This window comes from Accipiter gentilis, chromosome 31, assembly GCF_929443795.1.
Source record: "Accipiter gentilis chromosome 31, bAccGen1.1, whole genome shotgun sequence".
Classification (NCBI taxonomy): domain Eukaryota; kingdom Metazoa; phylum Chordata; class Aves; order Accipitriformes; family Accipitridae; genus Astur; species Astur gentilis.
The window spans coordinates 12634012-12650046 of NC_064910.1; the positions used below are offsets into that span (position 1 = coordinate 12634012).

The 16035-nt window shown below is 47.2% G+C and overlaps 2 protein-coding genes across 8 annotated transcripts in view; both read right to left on the bottom strand.

The window, feature by feature from the left end:
* The window catches only part of DHRSX (dehydrogenase/reductase X-linked), a 169830-nt gene extending 167120 nt beyond the window's left edge, over positions 1-2710 (bottom strand). For both annotated transcript variants that reach the window (XM_049834504.1, XM_049834503.1), the window contains exon 1: positions 2487-2710. In XM_049834504.1, the coding sequence (XP_049690461.1) occupies positions 2487-2598 (112 nt within the window). In that variant the 5' untranslated portion in view covers positions 2599-2710. The remainder of the gene's footprint in view (positions 1-2486) is intronic.
* The window catches only part of ZBED1 (zinc finger BED-type containing 1), an 83651-nt gene that overhangs the window by 35253 nt on the left and 32363 nt on the right, over positions 1-16035 (bottom strand). For 2 of the 6 annotated variants that reach the window (XM_049834489.1, XM_049834487.1), the window contains exon 1: positions 287-1170. The exons of 1 other annotated variant lie outside the window; for it this stretch is intronic. The gene's annotated coding sequence lies outside the window, so the exon portion shown is untranslated. 3 more of the 6 variants (XM_049834486.1, XM_049834488.1, XM_049834492.1) reach the window with 3 other exon arrangements.

Consider the following 16035-nt stretch of genomic DNA (forward strand, 5'->3'; position numbering starts at 1 on the left):
ACCAGACCCCTTCGCTCACCCACAGAGCTCCAGGACGAGCCACAGGGCATCCCTCTGTTTTAAATCTTCCACAGAAGAGCTGCGCCGCTGCCGCAGGAAGAGTGGGAACTCTGACGGGGCAACAGGGGCCAAGGAGACAGGATCGGAGGCATGGCTGGCTGCCGCTCTGCCCTTCCCAGCCCCGCTTCCCCCCTCCAGGCTCTCCCCGGGAAGGCACCCTGACAATACTTGGTGAGAGTTACGGACACCCCTTTGAAAAGATATAGAAAATTTTAAACATACACACCTTTCTAGATTACCGTCTGGAAAAGTTACTTGGCGTTGTCTTACAGCAAGTGTATTTTACTGATCCAAGCTTTAATTAAGCATGTTCTAACCAATACTTTCGCTTTTTGTTGCACTGCAGTCGCTATTTTGAAGTTATTATGGAAACGAGGTTAATCTGGGTAAAAAAGTTCCTGTCGACAACCTGATTCACTTTTTTAAGCAATGGCTGGACACAGCGAGTCGAAGCAAGGCAGCAGGTAACTGCCAAGAGGCAACTACGCACAAACAGCTATCTGAGGAGGAAACTACTTGTCCTTGGAAGAAACTGCCCCAAGTTAGGGCTGAAAGAAAACTTTCCACATCTGTCACATCTGCCCCGGTCCTACTCAGGCAGCTGACATTTCCCAGGTTGGATCTTCACCGCCTTCCTCCTGTGCTTCCAAATTCAACGCTGCTTTTTTTTTTTTTTCTTTCTTTTTTCTTAATAGGAGCTAAGAACGGACGGCAACAAAACACTTGGGTCACATTTTCGTCATGCTGTTTCTCTTTGGTTCGAAAAAAGATTTGGAAAGTGTTACACACCCTAGGCACAATACCCAGCTGTGCTCTGCCAAGAAAAACTAACGCTAGAAAAATGCTCAGATGACTTCAAACTGTACGCATATCTGCCCTTTTTGTCACCAGGGTTCTCTTGCTTGTTTGTTTGGGGGTTTTCTCTCTGTCTTTTGAGCATGAGAAAGGACAATCCCAGCCTATCGCAGGAGTATCAGGAATGAATAAAAAGTAGACAAAAGCTACCCAAGGAAGCCACGTGTGATGAAATGCACAAATACACTCTTACTGTTCAGTGTACGTGTCCCCGTCTCCTCCCCAGTGCTTCAGATATTCTCTGAAACAATTTCCTCATCTACTTACCAAAACACTATGCCCTCTCAATGCTTTTTTTTTTTTTTTTTAACTGTTCCTCTGGTTAAAACTATCGACAGAACCACAAAGGCTCACTTGCTGCTAAGCAGAGAAAGTTAAAAGGTGCCGCCTTGCACGCAGTTGTACGCTCAGCTCTGACGATACCCTACGCGTCCGTCCGGACTCGTAGTTCGCTGTAAGTTCCTAAACTCAGGAGCATTTTAAAGTCTTCAAGAGCGATGTGAGGAAAGAGGAAATTCGGATGTTTCCTTTCTGGCAAACTCAAAGTTTCCTCCAGCCAGCCTTAAACACGCCGCTGACCCAAATCGGAAAAGAGCGAGGACGTAACTTCTCCAACAAACCACTGAACTGAAGTCCCTGGGAGCAAACGGCAAGTGCCGCTCGCCCGTCAGCTGAAAGGGCTGTCAGCGAGTGACAGCCGGCAGCGCAGACCAAGCTTTCGTCCCCCTCCCGGGGCAGGGAGGCTCCCCGGCCGGCGGCCCCGGCGGTTCCCGGCCGCCCCGGCGGGGCCGGCTGGCGGAGCGGGAGGCGGCGGCGGGGGGAGCGCCCGGCCCGGCGGGAGGCTGCCCGCCGCCGCCCGCCTTCCGAGCACCTACCTGGGCTGAGGGGAGGCTGCGCCCGCGCGGCTCTGAGGCGAGACCGTCGGAAGGCGAGGAAGAGGCGGAGGAGAAGCGGGGACCCCCCCCCCTCCCCAGCCCGCGGAGCCCCCACGCCGCCTCCCGAGGCCGCAGTCAGGCCGGCGTGCAGCCAGCGCCCGGGTCCGGCCCCCCGCCCCGCCCCGCGTCCGGGGCGGCCGCGGCCCGGGGGCCGGACGGGGCGGCCGGGGCCGGGGCCCGCCGCCCGCCGGCGGCACCGAAGGCGGAGCCCGGCGCGGCGGGGGCGGGGAAGGGCTCCCCGCCAGCCGCGGCACCCCGCCACCCCCCCCCCCACCCCCCTCCGCCCCGGGCCGCTGCCCTCAGGCGGCGCGGTGGGCCCGGCCCGGCCCGGCCGGCGGAGGGGGGGGGAGCGGGGGAGGAGCCCGCCGGCGGCGGCGCCCGGGCCCGCCGCGGTGCCTCAGCGCCCGTCCCGCTGCGGGGGAAGCGGCGCTTGCCCGGGCGACCCGCCGCTGCGGCTGGCCTGGCCTGGCCCGGCCGGGCCGCCAGGTCTCGGCCCCGCCGCCCTCCCGTTGGCGGGTGCGGGCGGCCGCGGCAAACTTTCCCCCTCTCGGCGGCGGCTCTCCCGCCGCCGACCGCTCCCCCGTCCCGTCCCGTCCCGTCCCGCCCCGCGGCGCCGGCTGCGGCTGCGGTGCTCACCTGGGGCCGGGGGGCAGCGCGGGCGGAGGCGGCGGCGCAGCTGGTGCAGGATGACGAGGAGGCCGATGCGGTAGACCCGGAGCAAGGGCACCAGCGCAGACAATAGCGACATGGCCGCCTCCCGCCCCGCGGCGGATGGCTCGGGGCGAGGCGGGGAAGGAACCGGCCGAGCGGCCGGCCTGGACGTGGCGCGGTGGCTCTCCGCCGGGCCGGGCCGGGGCCGGGGCCGGGAACGGGGGGAGGGGGGGGAGGGAAGCGGGGCGGCCCCCAGCCAGCGGAAGGGAAAGCGCCGCCGCTGTCACGGCAGCGCCCGGGCGCGCCGCGGCTCCCGCCCTTCTGGGCATGTGCGGCGGGGGAAGGGCCGCGCCGCGGCCGGCGCGGGGAGGGAAGGGGCGGCGGCGGCGGCGGCGGCAGCGGGCGGACCGACCGACCGACCGACTGAGGGGCCGACCGGCGGCTCGGCCCCCGCCGGGGCGCCCGGAGAGGTTGGGGCGGGGGTGGGCGAGGGGGAGCGGCGGGAGAGGCCGGCGGGGCCGGGCGCAGCGACCTGCCGGCAGGGCCGTGGTAGCTACGGGCGGTCGGGGGTGTCTGGGCGGGGATGAGGCAGACGGCTCCCTCCCGAAGGGCCGCGGCTGGAAGGGCTCGCTGAGCTGCCCCCGCGGCTTCCCCGCTCGCTGGAACCGAGGAGGGGCTGCTGCCCGGGCTGAATCCCGCGGGCACGGCCCGGTCTGGGCACGGCCCCCGCCACCGCGGGCGTCCCTCAGGCCTCCTCCTCTGGGGGTCCGGTTCCTCCAAATGCCGTCCTGGGTCAGGAGCCTAAATATTGTACAGGGATACCTAGCGTGTGACGTGGTTTAGCTCTTAAGATGTGCGTTGCCAGTTCTAAGTGCTCAGCCTCACTTGTAAGACGCCGGGTGCTCGGGACGGAGGAGCACGTCCTACCTGCTGGTTCCTCTGTAGGTGGCTGGTTTCGGCTACAGGGAATCCCAGCGCCTGGCCCTCACGTCCTGGGTTTTCACTCACAGAACTGGGGGTGCTTCAGCAACGCAGATGAGCCTCAGTGTCAACACAAAACAGAATACGAACGGCCGTTTCTCTAGAGGGGACATTGACCTAGACGTTCCGTTTCAAAGCCTTAGGTAACAACACTTCGTCTTTGAGGATGATGGGGAGCCGTACAGAGTTCTGGAAGTGCGTTTGAAATGTAATCTCCTCCTCCTCTTTAAAAAAAACACCCAAACCATACTTTCTAGGAAAACAACCCAACAATTAACAATATACTTTTTCAACGTCATATCAGATTGCTCAGCAGAACTGACTTTCCCTCTTCTGTCAGAAAAACGCGTAAAGTAACAGCACAGCATGTAGTTGCTCCGGCACAAAACCAGCCATTTAATTTTATGTATCTCTGGTGAATTATTTTTTATTAGCACATGGAATTATGCAAACGTAAATAATAAACAGAACATCATGAAGTCACATCAGTGCAGGATTCATTCTTAATGTATGTTCTCAACCCTGCATGGAGTGGTGGAAAGAGCATCACATAAAAAGACATGAAAGAAGAAACACTGACATTTAGGAAAGGTGAATTATTCTTCCAACTTATCTCAGTAAAAATCAAATCTTGACTCCTTTATGTTGCTTTACATCCTTTTCTCCGAACTACAGCGTTAATGAAAGCCCTTTGCAACATTAAGCAGTGAAACTTGCCTACCGTGTAATTTACACAATCTGTGTAAGACTATAATACCATGCTTTCTCAGGTTTTCTAGTGTAATAAAATCAATCAATGTGTATTCAAGCTATGGAAATAAATAGTCCTCTGTCTTGTTTCAGACAACGCTATCCGAAGAATCAGGCTAAATGGGGAACAACCAATGGGTTAACACGATGGTCTTATTGGTCCCACTACTTTTTCTCAAGGTGTTAAAATTATTTTCAACCCTCCATGGTTCATGAGTACGGCTTCACAGAAAGGATGAGGAAAATTTTTTCAACCCTATGTTAAATCATTTTTTTAAAGGCTGATGGGGCACGGAAGAGAAATGAAAATATTAACAACAGGCTGTAGGTCTTTGACTCTTTGCAGATAGTATCTTATAATACACCCAAGTTTTAATTGATAATTCCTTGGTTTTCAATAGTCATCATCTTTACTTCTTATTGATACTTTGGGTTTTTTTCTTGCAATCTTTAACTATGACGCCTTGAGTATTCGGGCTGGAATCTCGTCCATCTACTTTAGATACCTCACTGAGACATTATAACCTCACTGAAAGAAATTTTAGGCATCTGAGCCCTGGAAGGGACGAAAGGAGCGTTCTGGTTGCCTCAGCTTTGCTGCACGGGCAGTGGGCAGCGAGAGGCACTTCCGAAGACCTGCAGCAGATGACGGCTGCCTTTGAGGTGCTTACAGTGCCGCCTCCTTTCCACCAACTGCAAGTGAACTCGGCGGCAGTGGGCAAAGCCAGCCAGCGGTTGGAGCACCAATATCCTCTTGGAAAGTCACTGGAAGTACTGGAAACTCTCCACGCGCGCATGCTCCAGCCTATCTGTCCCCCCTGCAGGACTGGCATTAAGGAAGCAGTATGTGATCACGGTGCTTCCACCCACATTTTGCATAAAGATGCATAAAGCCCTAAGAAAGGAAGTGGGTGATGTTTCTAGACTCTAATTAAGCCCCGAGCTCAAACTTCCCAGCGGAACGGCATAATCAGCAACCATCAGGCAGCGTGGATGGTAGGTGTTGCAGCTGAGAGCCTGTGCAGCCAGGAACGCGCGAGGCACGGGGCCACATCAGAGCAGACAATAGCAAACCCAAGGTTAGCCTAGCAGTTCAGATGCTCTCTGGCCCGGGGTGGAGGGTGATGAGGTTATGCCCTATTTTTCTTGTTTGTTCCATGACAATCCCCTGCATGACACATCTTTTCCAGGTAGGTGAGTTTGCTTCCCTCGGTTTTGCTCCCCTTGAGATGAGAACTGGAGCCAACAGCTCCTCGTATCCACCACGCGGTGGTTCAAGTTCAGTAGGAGAGGGCGATGCTTTTTTGCCCAAGCATGCCGTAATAGTTGGGGTAGTCTCGTGAGAGGTCGATGGTGTCACGTCAATCCCTCTCAAATGGTAAAATCTGCACTTCCACTCCCGTTCTTAGCTCAAGACGTGCTCTCTGAGTTTCGCACGTATGTCAAAGCTGATGGCCCATGCCGGAAGAAGCCAGACATAATTCTGACTGCTGCTAATTTTTCAGGCTTCTAAAAGGGATTTAAATGCCTGTCTTCCTAAGCTGGATTGCAGTGAGACTTGAGGCAAGAGATAAGTGCCTATCTTCCCAAAACAGGATCTCCTTAACATGTGTGGGTGAATAAAGTTAAATGCCCGAGGAGCTTTCAGGTTCAGTAGGGAGGTGCTCACAAGATTAGGCAGAGCTGGGAAACAGTCGGTTGGGATTGCATCTGGAATTCATGTGGAGTTTTGAGCACCTGCAGACAATTCTGACAGGCTGCATCTGCTTTTTTTTTCTCCTCTATGCAAAAACCGGGCCATTTTAGGTACCCCCAAACTAGGCATTGCCTTGCCTAATATTGGGCACTTGATCACAGCAGGACTGTACGGAGCAGTAAGCTCTTAGGCACCCTCCATACTAGCTCGGGGAGGGTCATTTACCTGGAAGGGGAAACTTTGCCAAGGGGAGAGGTGTCTGCAAGCTGTGCAGTAGGAAGTCCCGGGGACTGAGAGCAGGCTTTTCTGCTGTGGGCAATCATCGGATGGGACACATTTATTTTTCTTTAGTAACGCTGGGGGAGATAGTAGATGGGTGTAAGACCGATCTTCTGCGTAACAGAACCAGTGCTACAGCATTTGTCCATGAAGGGGGATGGCTTTTGATCCCTCTCAGAATTTTTCAGATATTTCACTTTTCAAGAAAACAGACTCATTGGAAAAAAATGACCCTGGCCGGTGTGGCTGTAGTCATAAGCATGTGAAGACCGGGAACACAGTAAAGAAATGTGAGGTTTTTTAGCCTAGCATTTAAGTTCATGGGATCAAGGGGACAGAGCTCCAGTCCATATTCCCTGAACAGCCTATGGCTTTTAGACTGGAGAAGAACAGGATGAAATATGGACTAATGAGTGCAAATAAGAGTCCTGGACTAGGGGCAACTTCCCCTCTTCAACCAAATGCTCAAACCACTCGGCTATTAAGCAAGAACCATAGTGTGCTTATTACTGCCGCTGAGTTTTTTTAAAGTGACCGTCCCTGCAGCAACTGTTGTATTTGTGCAGCTGAGTATTCAGCGTATGTCGCACTTTCCGGACGTATTTGGTCTGGAAAGCCTGGAGCATGAGTAGTTGGGGCTGGGTTTGCATCCCCCGCCCACTATACCCCTACTCCGTATCAGGTTAAGATCTGAGCATCCTCCCTGCAGCTTAGTCAACACTCAGACACCAAGGAGTCAGAAGGCGGCATGCAGAAAAAAGCAATAATGAAAATAAAAAAAAAAAATAAAAAAGAAAATAAAAAAGAAATCTCCAGACACGTGTGTTTACACAGAAAACTTCTGCAGGAACGTAAGTGGAAAGCAGGTGACAAAAATACACAAGCTTTTGTTGAAAACAACTTCTGTCAAAAATAATAGTAAATCTATTTAGAATTGAGTAGGGCTATCAGCGGCCTACAAACTTGGCACTTGACTTGGTGAATTGGCTGCAAGAATAAAAAACATCTGGAAATTCTAGATGTAGCAAGGACTAACCAGCATTATTTCAGCAGGGGGGAAATCAGTTCTCACATAGTTCGGGACTTTATCTGAAAATGTCCGTAAGTAGATAAACTGATTGATTAACGTACATGAAGTTTCAAAAGTCCTTTGACAAGATCCTGCGCACAGGGGATGCTAAACAATCAGGGTATAAGACCCAGCATATTTACAAAACAGAAGAAAAGAAACAAAACCCCACACTAAAATGAGAGCGAAACAAAGTGATTGACTTTCATCAGGAAATCAGAGCAAAGTAAGAGCAGGGTGTCAAGCTTCTGTACCACACCCAGCCCTGGCTAATATGTTCCTTAATGTCTTGGATGGGGTAAGGGAAAAGCTGCTGAACCAAAATGGCACGGTGTTATTTCTATTAGTCAAGGTGGGAGAGAAGCAGGGGAATTTCAGACAGATTTAAACAAGCAAGGCAGACTGGCAATATTCCAACACTGATAAAATAATGCTATTGAAAAAAAAAAAAAAAAGATTAATTATGCCCACTATAGAAATGGATTTGTTGACAGTTAGTTCATTTGTGTGAAAAAATATCTAGTGTCAATAATTGCGGTTGTGGTTATTTCAGTGTTTGTATAGTGATGTCTGCAAGCACCTGTGGCATATCCTGTGCAACCCAGCCCAACCCATAGCTAAGAGAATTTTGTACGTGTTCAGCAAACAGCCAAGAAGATGATTATGGTCCAAAGCAAGACTTTTCCATGACACCAGGTCCTCCATGTATCTTTGATCTCTTCCTTAGCAATACCGTAAGATAAGCACATCTTTCATCAGAAACTTGGTTAGCACCGTTCTAACGTGAAGGAAATAAAAACACAGAATCACCCCTCACAAACTGGATATCATGAGTCGATCTGCACCTGTATTTTTGTTGCATCTTCTTGCAAGAATACTTGAGTACCATGTACAACAATATTACGCAAAGCAAGGGCTGTGGGGATGACATAGCAGACAAGCTTTCAGGCACATGTAACCCTGCCCGTCCCCTTAGCCAAACAGGGCTATAAAAACACCGCTACTGGTAGCATTCAAGGTTCAGTAGCAGAGTCCGCTGGTCTCATCCCTGCTGTCTAGTACCACTGTCGCAGCCGGCCGGCCGGCCTCAAGAAGCAGTGGGACTGAATCCCATGAAGACATGGGATTCTTGGTTTTGGGCATGCCAGCTGCGTGAGGTGTCACCCGTTATAGATAAGCAGGTGACTCCACGCCATAATCAAGGTGTCCTCACACTGATCACGGATGGGTGGCCAGGTCGAGGAAGCTGGGAGATGGAGTTTGGATGTCAAGATCTTCAGAGCAGTACAGAAGTGGCCGAAGTGGCCAAAGTGGCAAGCACTGGGCCACACAGAAATGCATGCGTGGTCAGGGCTGTGTGCTTTAGACAGTCAGGGGAGGCATCTTCTGCTGCCTGAAGAGGGCAATTCTTACCTGTTGTGAACTTTTCATACAGCTTGAAGTGACCTGGCTTTGTGCCCTGGTCTGTCTGTGGGTGCCTCACACCGGTGTGAAGATACTTCTCCTCCTGTATTCCTGTTTCACCAGCTGACTCTTAGATCGGAGCTAATACGTGTTGTCTTCAGGACCCACGCTGCTTTTGTACTTAACTGTACAGATTTCCTGGGCTCCTCGGGGGCAGCTCCTGCCCGCAGCACTCTGCGACTTCAGCATGGGAAGAGCATCTCTTATTTTTGTTGTTAAAGACTGGCTGGGGTGTTTCCGACTGCCTGTCTCTAGGCTGCGGCATATGAGAGAGCAAACGCGGTGATGGGTAAAGAGAAGCGTAGAACAAGCTGGAGGGAAGAAGATCAGGCCAAAACATGATGCAAATGCTAAGCAAAGGAAGACATGCAGATGACAGAAAATAGGAGTTGTGAGAAAGGCTAGAGGTGGGTTGGCTTTGGTTTAGCTTTGCTGAAAAATGGTCTGGCTCACTGCTAACCTAGATCACGGCATGCAGCGGGAAGGATGAAGATGGGCAATTTTCTGGTCTGTAGGGTCAGGATGTCTGAAAGCAAGTGGAGCTGAAAAGCCCGGTGCAGTAAAACTATCCATCCTGCAACAGGGCTGGGGCCAGCTGCCTTACCCCAACCGCAGGCAGAGGTGTGCTCGTGGGGTGCGCGGGGAGGTAGACCCCGAACAGGAGGGATGGGTACAGTGACCTTAGCTGCGAGGTGCCTGAAGCCCAGTGTTACCTTTCTCCCTTCTCTATCGAATATACTGGGGGATGATTGAGAATCGGAGAGGGTCCAGCAGTTCTTTAAGCACGCTCTGCACTTCTTTTTATCACTTTTCTGGCACCGCTGCTTTGCACTCCTCTTTGTCAACGGGTCCTGGCTCCTGAATCTCCCTAGACACTTACTGCTGCTGCAGCTGGTTCCTCTAAACCCCCCTGCGGTCTCTGCACTGTTACTTGTCCTTGTCCTGGGACAGCCAACACTGTCTCCCGTTTTTCCCAATTCCATCTCACTTTACTTTCTAATGACCTGGACAAACCTGTTGCTCTATCTGCCTACAATCACTGGATTCCCCATTCTCTTGATCACACCTGCCTGTCAGTTGTCCAAAAAGATTACGTACGCCTTGAATTTTCCACTTACTTTAATAAATGAATGATTGCAGCATTATATAACTTGTTTATGTTTGGCTTGTGCAGTAGTGGTTGGGATTTGGCTATTCTATAGCATTACATTAATTTACTAAGCACAAAGCAACTGTGTAAAAAGCTAGCACAGCCAATAAATGAACAGACTCAACATTTTAAATTTAAAGGGAAGAGTTAAACAAAAGAATAAAGAGGTCCTGCTATTCTTGCAGACAAATTCACATGGGACATAGATGAGGTACGAGGAGACATCTGAAAAACCATTTCTCATTCCTTGTCCTTGGGGTGATCCAAGTCTCTGTAAACACTGAGCTTTATTTTTCATTCTTCATCTCATTTTTGTCAGTATAAAAAGCAAACCGTAGTGTGATCAGTGCTGAATTGCCTTAAGAACAACTGCAGAGAAGATTCAGCCGGGCTCAGACCTTACACCCTCTCCTCTAATGCTTGTCTGTGAGGAAGCATGAAATGTTCCAGAACTGTAGTTTGACCCCCCCAGAATATATGCACTAGAAATTATCAAAGACAATTCATTCTGCTCATAAAAATAATTTAAAGGCTGGAGAAAGCCAAGGGCTCATCCTGACAGTTGTTAAGCACACACTTTCAGAATTATCCAAAGATGTCAGATTCTGATTATACATATGATATTAGCCTTCTTTTTTTTCAGAGGTAACAAACTACTTTGCTTATACATAATACGTTATTTATGATAGTTTAATTTCCAAGTCTATTAAGACAGCAGTTTAATTCAACATCATCATCACATCCCAGTCTGCTGAGACAGTGCAGAATGAAAGATCGGCCATTTTTAAAAATCTTTCCCTAGAGATTCTCAAATATGTAACAATAAGGGTATTTCTCAGTCCTCCAGCTGCCCTGAGCCCCCAGATTGCTCGAGCTTGATAGATAACTTTCGGATTCCCACAAGGCGCAGTGGTGAGAAAAGGTGCATTTCAGATTCTGGATTAGTCTTGGGTTTGTATTGTTTTCTAATCTGCTGCTGCTGTTTCAGTAATATCAGCCATTTACATTCAGTATTTAATGACAATAAGCCTAACATAAAGGACTCAGCTATCACTGCTGGTATATATGTTAGACATATTTTTAGTTTCTGGGTTTGGTGGGGTTTTGTTGCGGGTTTTTTTTGTGTAAGTGTATGCTTTTAAGTACCAGCATGACATTATGAAATGACATAGGTAGTTCACATGCATAAGAAGCTTTTAAAACTAAGATTTAAGACTGTTTTATAACAAGTATTTTTCATCTAGTAAAAGGCCTTAATCCAAACCAACCAATAATTCAAGTAAGTGGAGCTGCAATCTTTAAAGCTACTTCTTAAAACTAGGCTGTTTTTTTTCTAGAAACTTGCAAAAGACCATCACCCAGTGATCCACTACGTGTCACTCTGACTGTTAATTGATAAGTTTAGGATAAGCTGCTTTAGCATTGCAGAACATTTTATTCCACAATCCCAGCTAGAAGGTGTTTTTCTACCCCCTGACTTCACTTCAAAGCAGATTTATCCAAGGTCTGCATTACTGAAGTGAGTTTAGACAACTTCTCCTAATAAAAGACAGAATATACATATATATTGTAAAGGTATATGCATGTTTATGTGTACAGACAGATAACATTTTGAAATGTCATTAAGCATGTGGAAGGGGAATGGCATTTCCTGCACTCAGGACTTACTAGGAAAGTGTTTAAAGGGGCTGGTTTATGCTGTTACTTCTTTCCTCAAAAGAGTAGGTATCTTTTTCTATATAAATCACATTATAGCATCATTACTACTTTGAATAAAAGAGTTATATTGGCTATAACATGCACTTGTTTCACAAAAATTAAAGGCGGAGAGCAAATTCTCCTGGAAACCACATGTTCAAGTTGCAAGCCTTAGCAAACAGGTTTTTTATCTATCAGAAGTGTAAACCCAAGAGCCTTTACTACTGTTCCAGATTAAAGAAAAGCAAGCAACCAAAACCATACATTACGTACAGGATGAGTGGCTTTATGCTCACGATTTCACTGGCTGGGTTTCTAATTGCAAAACAAGGGGGTTTCCTGCAACTTGCATGTTGGGTCTTGCACCCATCTTGCTTGTGGCCAGCCTGTCTTTCTTTGGGGTTTTGCTTCCTAATAATGAGATTATTAACAGCCAATTCACTCTGTTTAAGTATTTTTTTTCAAGGAGGAATCAAGGTAAAACCTACCATTTTGCATCTGGCTTTCCTTATTTTTTGTTTGTCACAATATCAATCATGCCCTTGTTTTGCATTGCCTTGCAACCAACTGTTTACAATAAGCCATCAATAGCAATCAACGATCTGATTCTATCGCTCTTGCTGTTGTTGATTAAATAAGGAGAGTACAAACTGGAAGAGAACTTGACTGCTTAATCAAAATACAGTTTATTTACAGAAAAGGGCATAAATTTGCCTGTAGTCAAGCCCAAAGAAATGGCTTTTTTACCCGCAGGTTTAGTTTTTTCCCTCTATTTAACTACTAACTCTTCTTGCTTTAATCAAAAGGTTAATTTAAATCATGATGTTATGAAAGAAAATTTTACTTAGCTTCAGAAATGCAGAGGGATGAATGCATGATCTGTAGTTCAAGGATGGGATCAAGCACTGAACAGCCACATTGGATAAGACGGAAGATCAGCACAGATTTGTAAATATCTGTTAAAATGACCAGGACCAGGTATCTCAGAGGGAAGTTTAAAGTCTTCTCAGCACACAACCTCCTACATGGTAATCTCCACTTTCCTTCTCATCTCCACCTATTACACTGATATTTAGGAATGGTCGTTAGACTAAAATCCTGAAGATTTCATATTCATTTTTTGTCTTGCTGACATTAATTGTCTCTTCAAATATATTTGATATGTAGACGATTCTCCAAATTACTTTTCAATTTCGTTAAGTCTATTCTAGTTGTGCTGTGTTTCATTTATATGATATACATTGTGTCACAAAATATTTTAACCTTTTTATAATTTACCACCTTCTAATTTCATTGCATAGCCCTTTATTTCTGTACTATGAGACAGGAAAGCAAAATTCCCAGTCTATCTTTAAACCACTTATTATTTTATATACTGCTTTTTTGTCTTACTCATTTCCTGTTTACTGTAAAAGATCTTTCATGTCTCTTCAGAGGGAGTTCACGACACAACACAATCTGTTAACTTTTATTTAGACACCTCCTGTTCAAAGTGTACCGTGGAGTGTCTATTAATGTAACTGAGACTGATACACAGAAAGAGGTGTCGGTATAAAGGGTATTTCATATATTTACAACGCGAAGCTGCAAGTGTAAAACTAGGCAGAGATTAAAGTACGAGTATTAAGTGAACCACGGACAAGAGATGTTCTTGTTAAGGCCTGCACAGAATTGGCTAGTCATACCGTGCTGCGCTCTTCCCTATTTTTAACTGCGAGATCACATGAATATACAGATGACAACTGCACTAGAATGTTTTCCTAAAATTCTGCTCCCGGGCTCTCTTGGCTGTCTCCAGCACTGGCGCACCTCATTACAGCCATCCAGCCCTGGCTTTAGAGTGTGAAATCTCTTCACATGCTGAGAGTAACAAGATCGGTACTGCTGGTAGGGACGAGCCAGAACCTTATCTAATGCCGCAAAATGCCTTCGACAGCATTTGCTCGCTCATCAGCACACAACAGCTCTCCATCTGTGCTGTTCTCCGGCCATACCCCGGGACCACATCACCCCTTCACCGGTTAGGCCACTATGCTGCTAAGGACAATTTGTAAGTAATATTTTTTCTGCACTTTCTTCTTCCGATTACTATTGTTTGCCACTTGAGAGAGCGAGTGAGAATGGAAAAAAAAAAGAAAGAAAATAAAGGTATTTGCAATTAGTTCTTGAAACATTTTAAATATAAGGCTTGGTCTCAACTTTTCCTCTTTAATTATCTGCTGCTGCTACTTGGAATTTTCAGGGCTGTTTAAGCCCTGTAATAACTTGTTTGATTTATAGTTATAATGATTTATTCCTGCTGGGGGGGGGGGGGAACCATGCTGATTACTTCTCTCTTGTTTTTGCTGTGTCATTCACTATGCTAATAGTATGTACTGCAGTGTTTTTCCTAAAAAGATAAAAAATCAATCAATATAACTTTCTAAAAGCAAACACTTGATGTACACATGATACACAAGCTGCAAACTATATCATATGTGAAAATGAACACACCTGTTGAGTGTACAGATGCTTCAGGTTTTTTCCCCCAAAAATACATTTTTCCATATACCACGAATCAGATGTGTGCATTGTTATTTTCTTGCTTACATAGAGCAATCTATTGCAATCTATTATCTTGTTTGCTTTTTTTGCTATGCACTAGGCTGATAGTTTCAATGATTTCCCCTTAATAACCTCAAGCCATTATTCTGATCATTGCACTGGATGATGGTCCTACTTAGTACATATACTTTAGCTTGGGTTTTCTTTGTTCCCAGACCAACCAGTTTCCATTTATACATACTACAATGATTCCAGCAGAAAAGCCAACCAACTGGATGTTTTTATATGTGGTTGGTTTGTGTCCTCGGAATGAAATTCATTCACCCCTTTACAAAGGGCCAAGAAGTACATCATTTTGAGGGCTTGGGAGGTGATTTTTTGCTGCATATTCAGGCCTCCTGCACAAAGGGGAACTTTGCTCTTCTTTCAGTATTAGCATTGTGCCTGCAAATAGAAATCATTTTACCTTCAATTAAGCTTGCTATGCATCAGTGGCACACTACTGACTTCAAGTTTATTCCACATTTACAAGAGAAAGGAGAATAGGTTTCACTGCCCTGAAGATACATTTCTTGATAACTTGCAGCCACTAATCAAAAACTAATCCAGATTATTAGTGACTAAAACCCACATGCATCCGAAGTGCAGAGTGATTTAATCACCTCTGTCCAGTGCCTCCAGAAATTATCATTAATGATGATAGGACATATTTGTTTCAGCGGAAAACGAGCAAGCAGTTAGTGATGGCGCACACAGTCTCTGTCCGTCAGCTCCACTCTCTGCTGCGCATTAACTCATTTTCTTGTCCACAAATCGCTCCACGGATTGACTGGTTTTATTTACCAGCCTTCCTAGGCAGAGCTTGGAAACAAGAAAAAAGCGTGGCACCTCGTCTACCTAGTCATTTATTTATTATATCGTCTCCTTGCTTCCATCCACTCTCTGCAAAGCTTTTGTTTATCTTTCTTTCTTCTTTGCCTTGTACCTGCACTTCCAGCGGAAGGCTGCTGCCTCCGACATCCCTACAGAGGAACCCAAACCCGTGCTCACGGGTCTCCGTGCAGGGACTCTTCCGAGGAGCCAGCTGGGCGGGAGGAGGGTCACTGCCAGAATACCAAGTGCTCCCAATTGCCAGACAGCTCTGGCAGTATCACTGGCAGTCCGGAAAGCAGAAAAAAATCCTCCTGTAGTAATTTTGTGATACTTAGTGGGTTTGCAAAATTTTAGGCTTTCCCTATCTGTCAGTGTCCTTTTTTATTTGCTTATAGAATAAACTCACTGAAAATATTCCAATCTAAGAAATAAGCCTTAGTATGCATCTAGAAAGAAATATATCTAGTGACAATTACATGACAAAACCCCTATGGACTAATTAGTAGAGTCAGCAAACAAACATTGATTTCCTAGCAGAGATTTTTTTTCTGATTTTTTTTTTCCCCTCTGATAATCTGCCAGTTCCTCAAGTGTATTTCTTCACCTCCTAGTACTCCAAAAGGCACCGTTACTGTCTCCTGCATCTTTAGCACCCACCAATTCCAATCAAAATAGCAGCAATGAAGATGGATACCCCTGTCAGGCATTGCTTTGTCTCCTAGCAGACCAAGGAGGGCAAAGCCAGTATCATAAATCACTTTCATTAGAAGGTATAGTCAAGTGACATGAGAAGTTAAAGGCTTAAAATGAAGTTTCAGCTTCGCCTGTCATTTTCTGTGTCGCAGAGTGGCAAAAACCCCAGCAGCGGATACAGTCCAGCTCAAGGGAGGAGAGAGGGGCTGCACGGTCTCATGGCCCAGACTGCCAACTATTTCCATGAAAGTCCTGGTGCCACGGCCAGGCTGCAAACCTTCTGCCAAAAGCTAGTTTGCAGCTGTTAATATCTTTACAAGTACTTAAAATGCTCAGG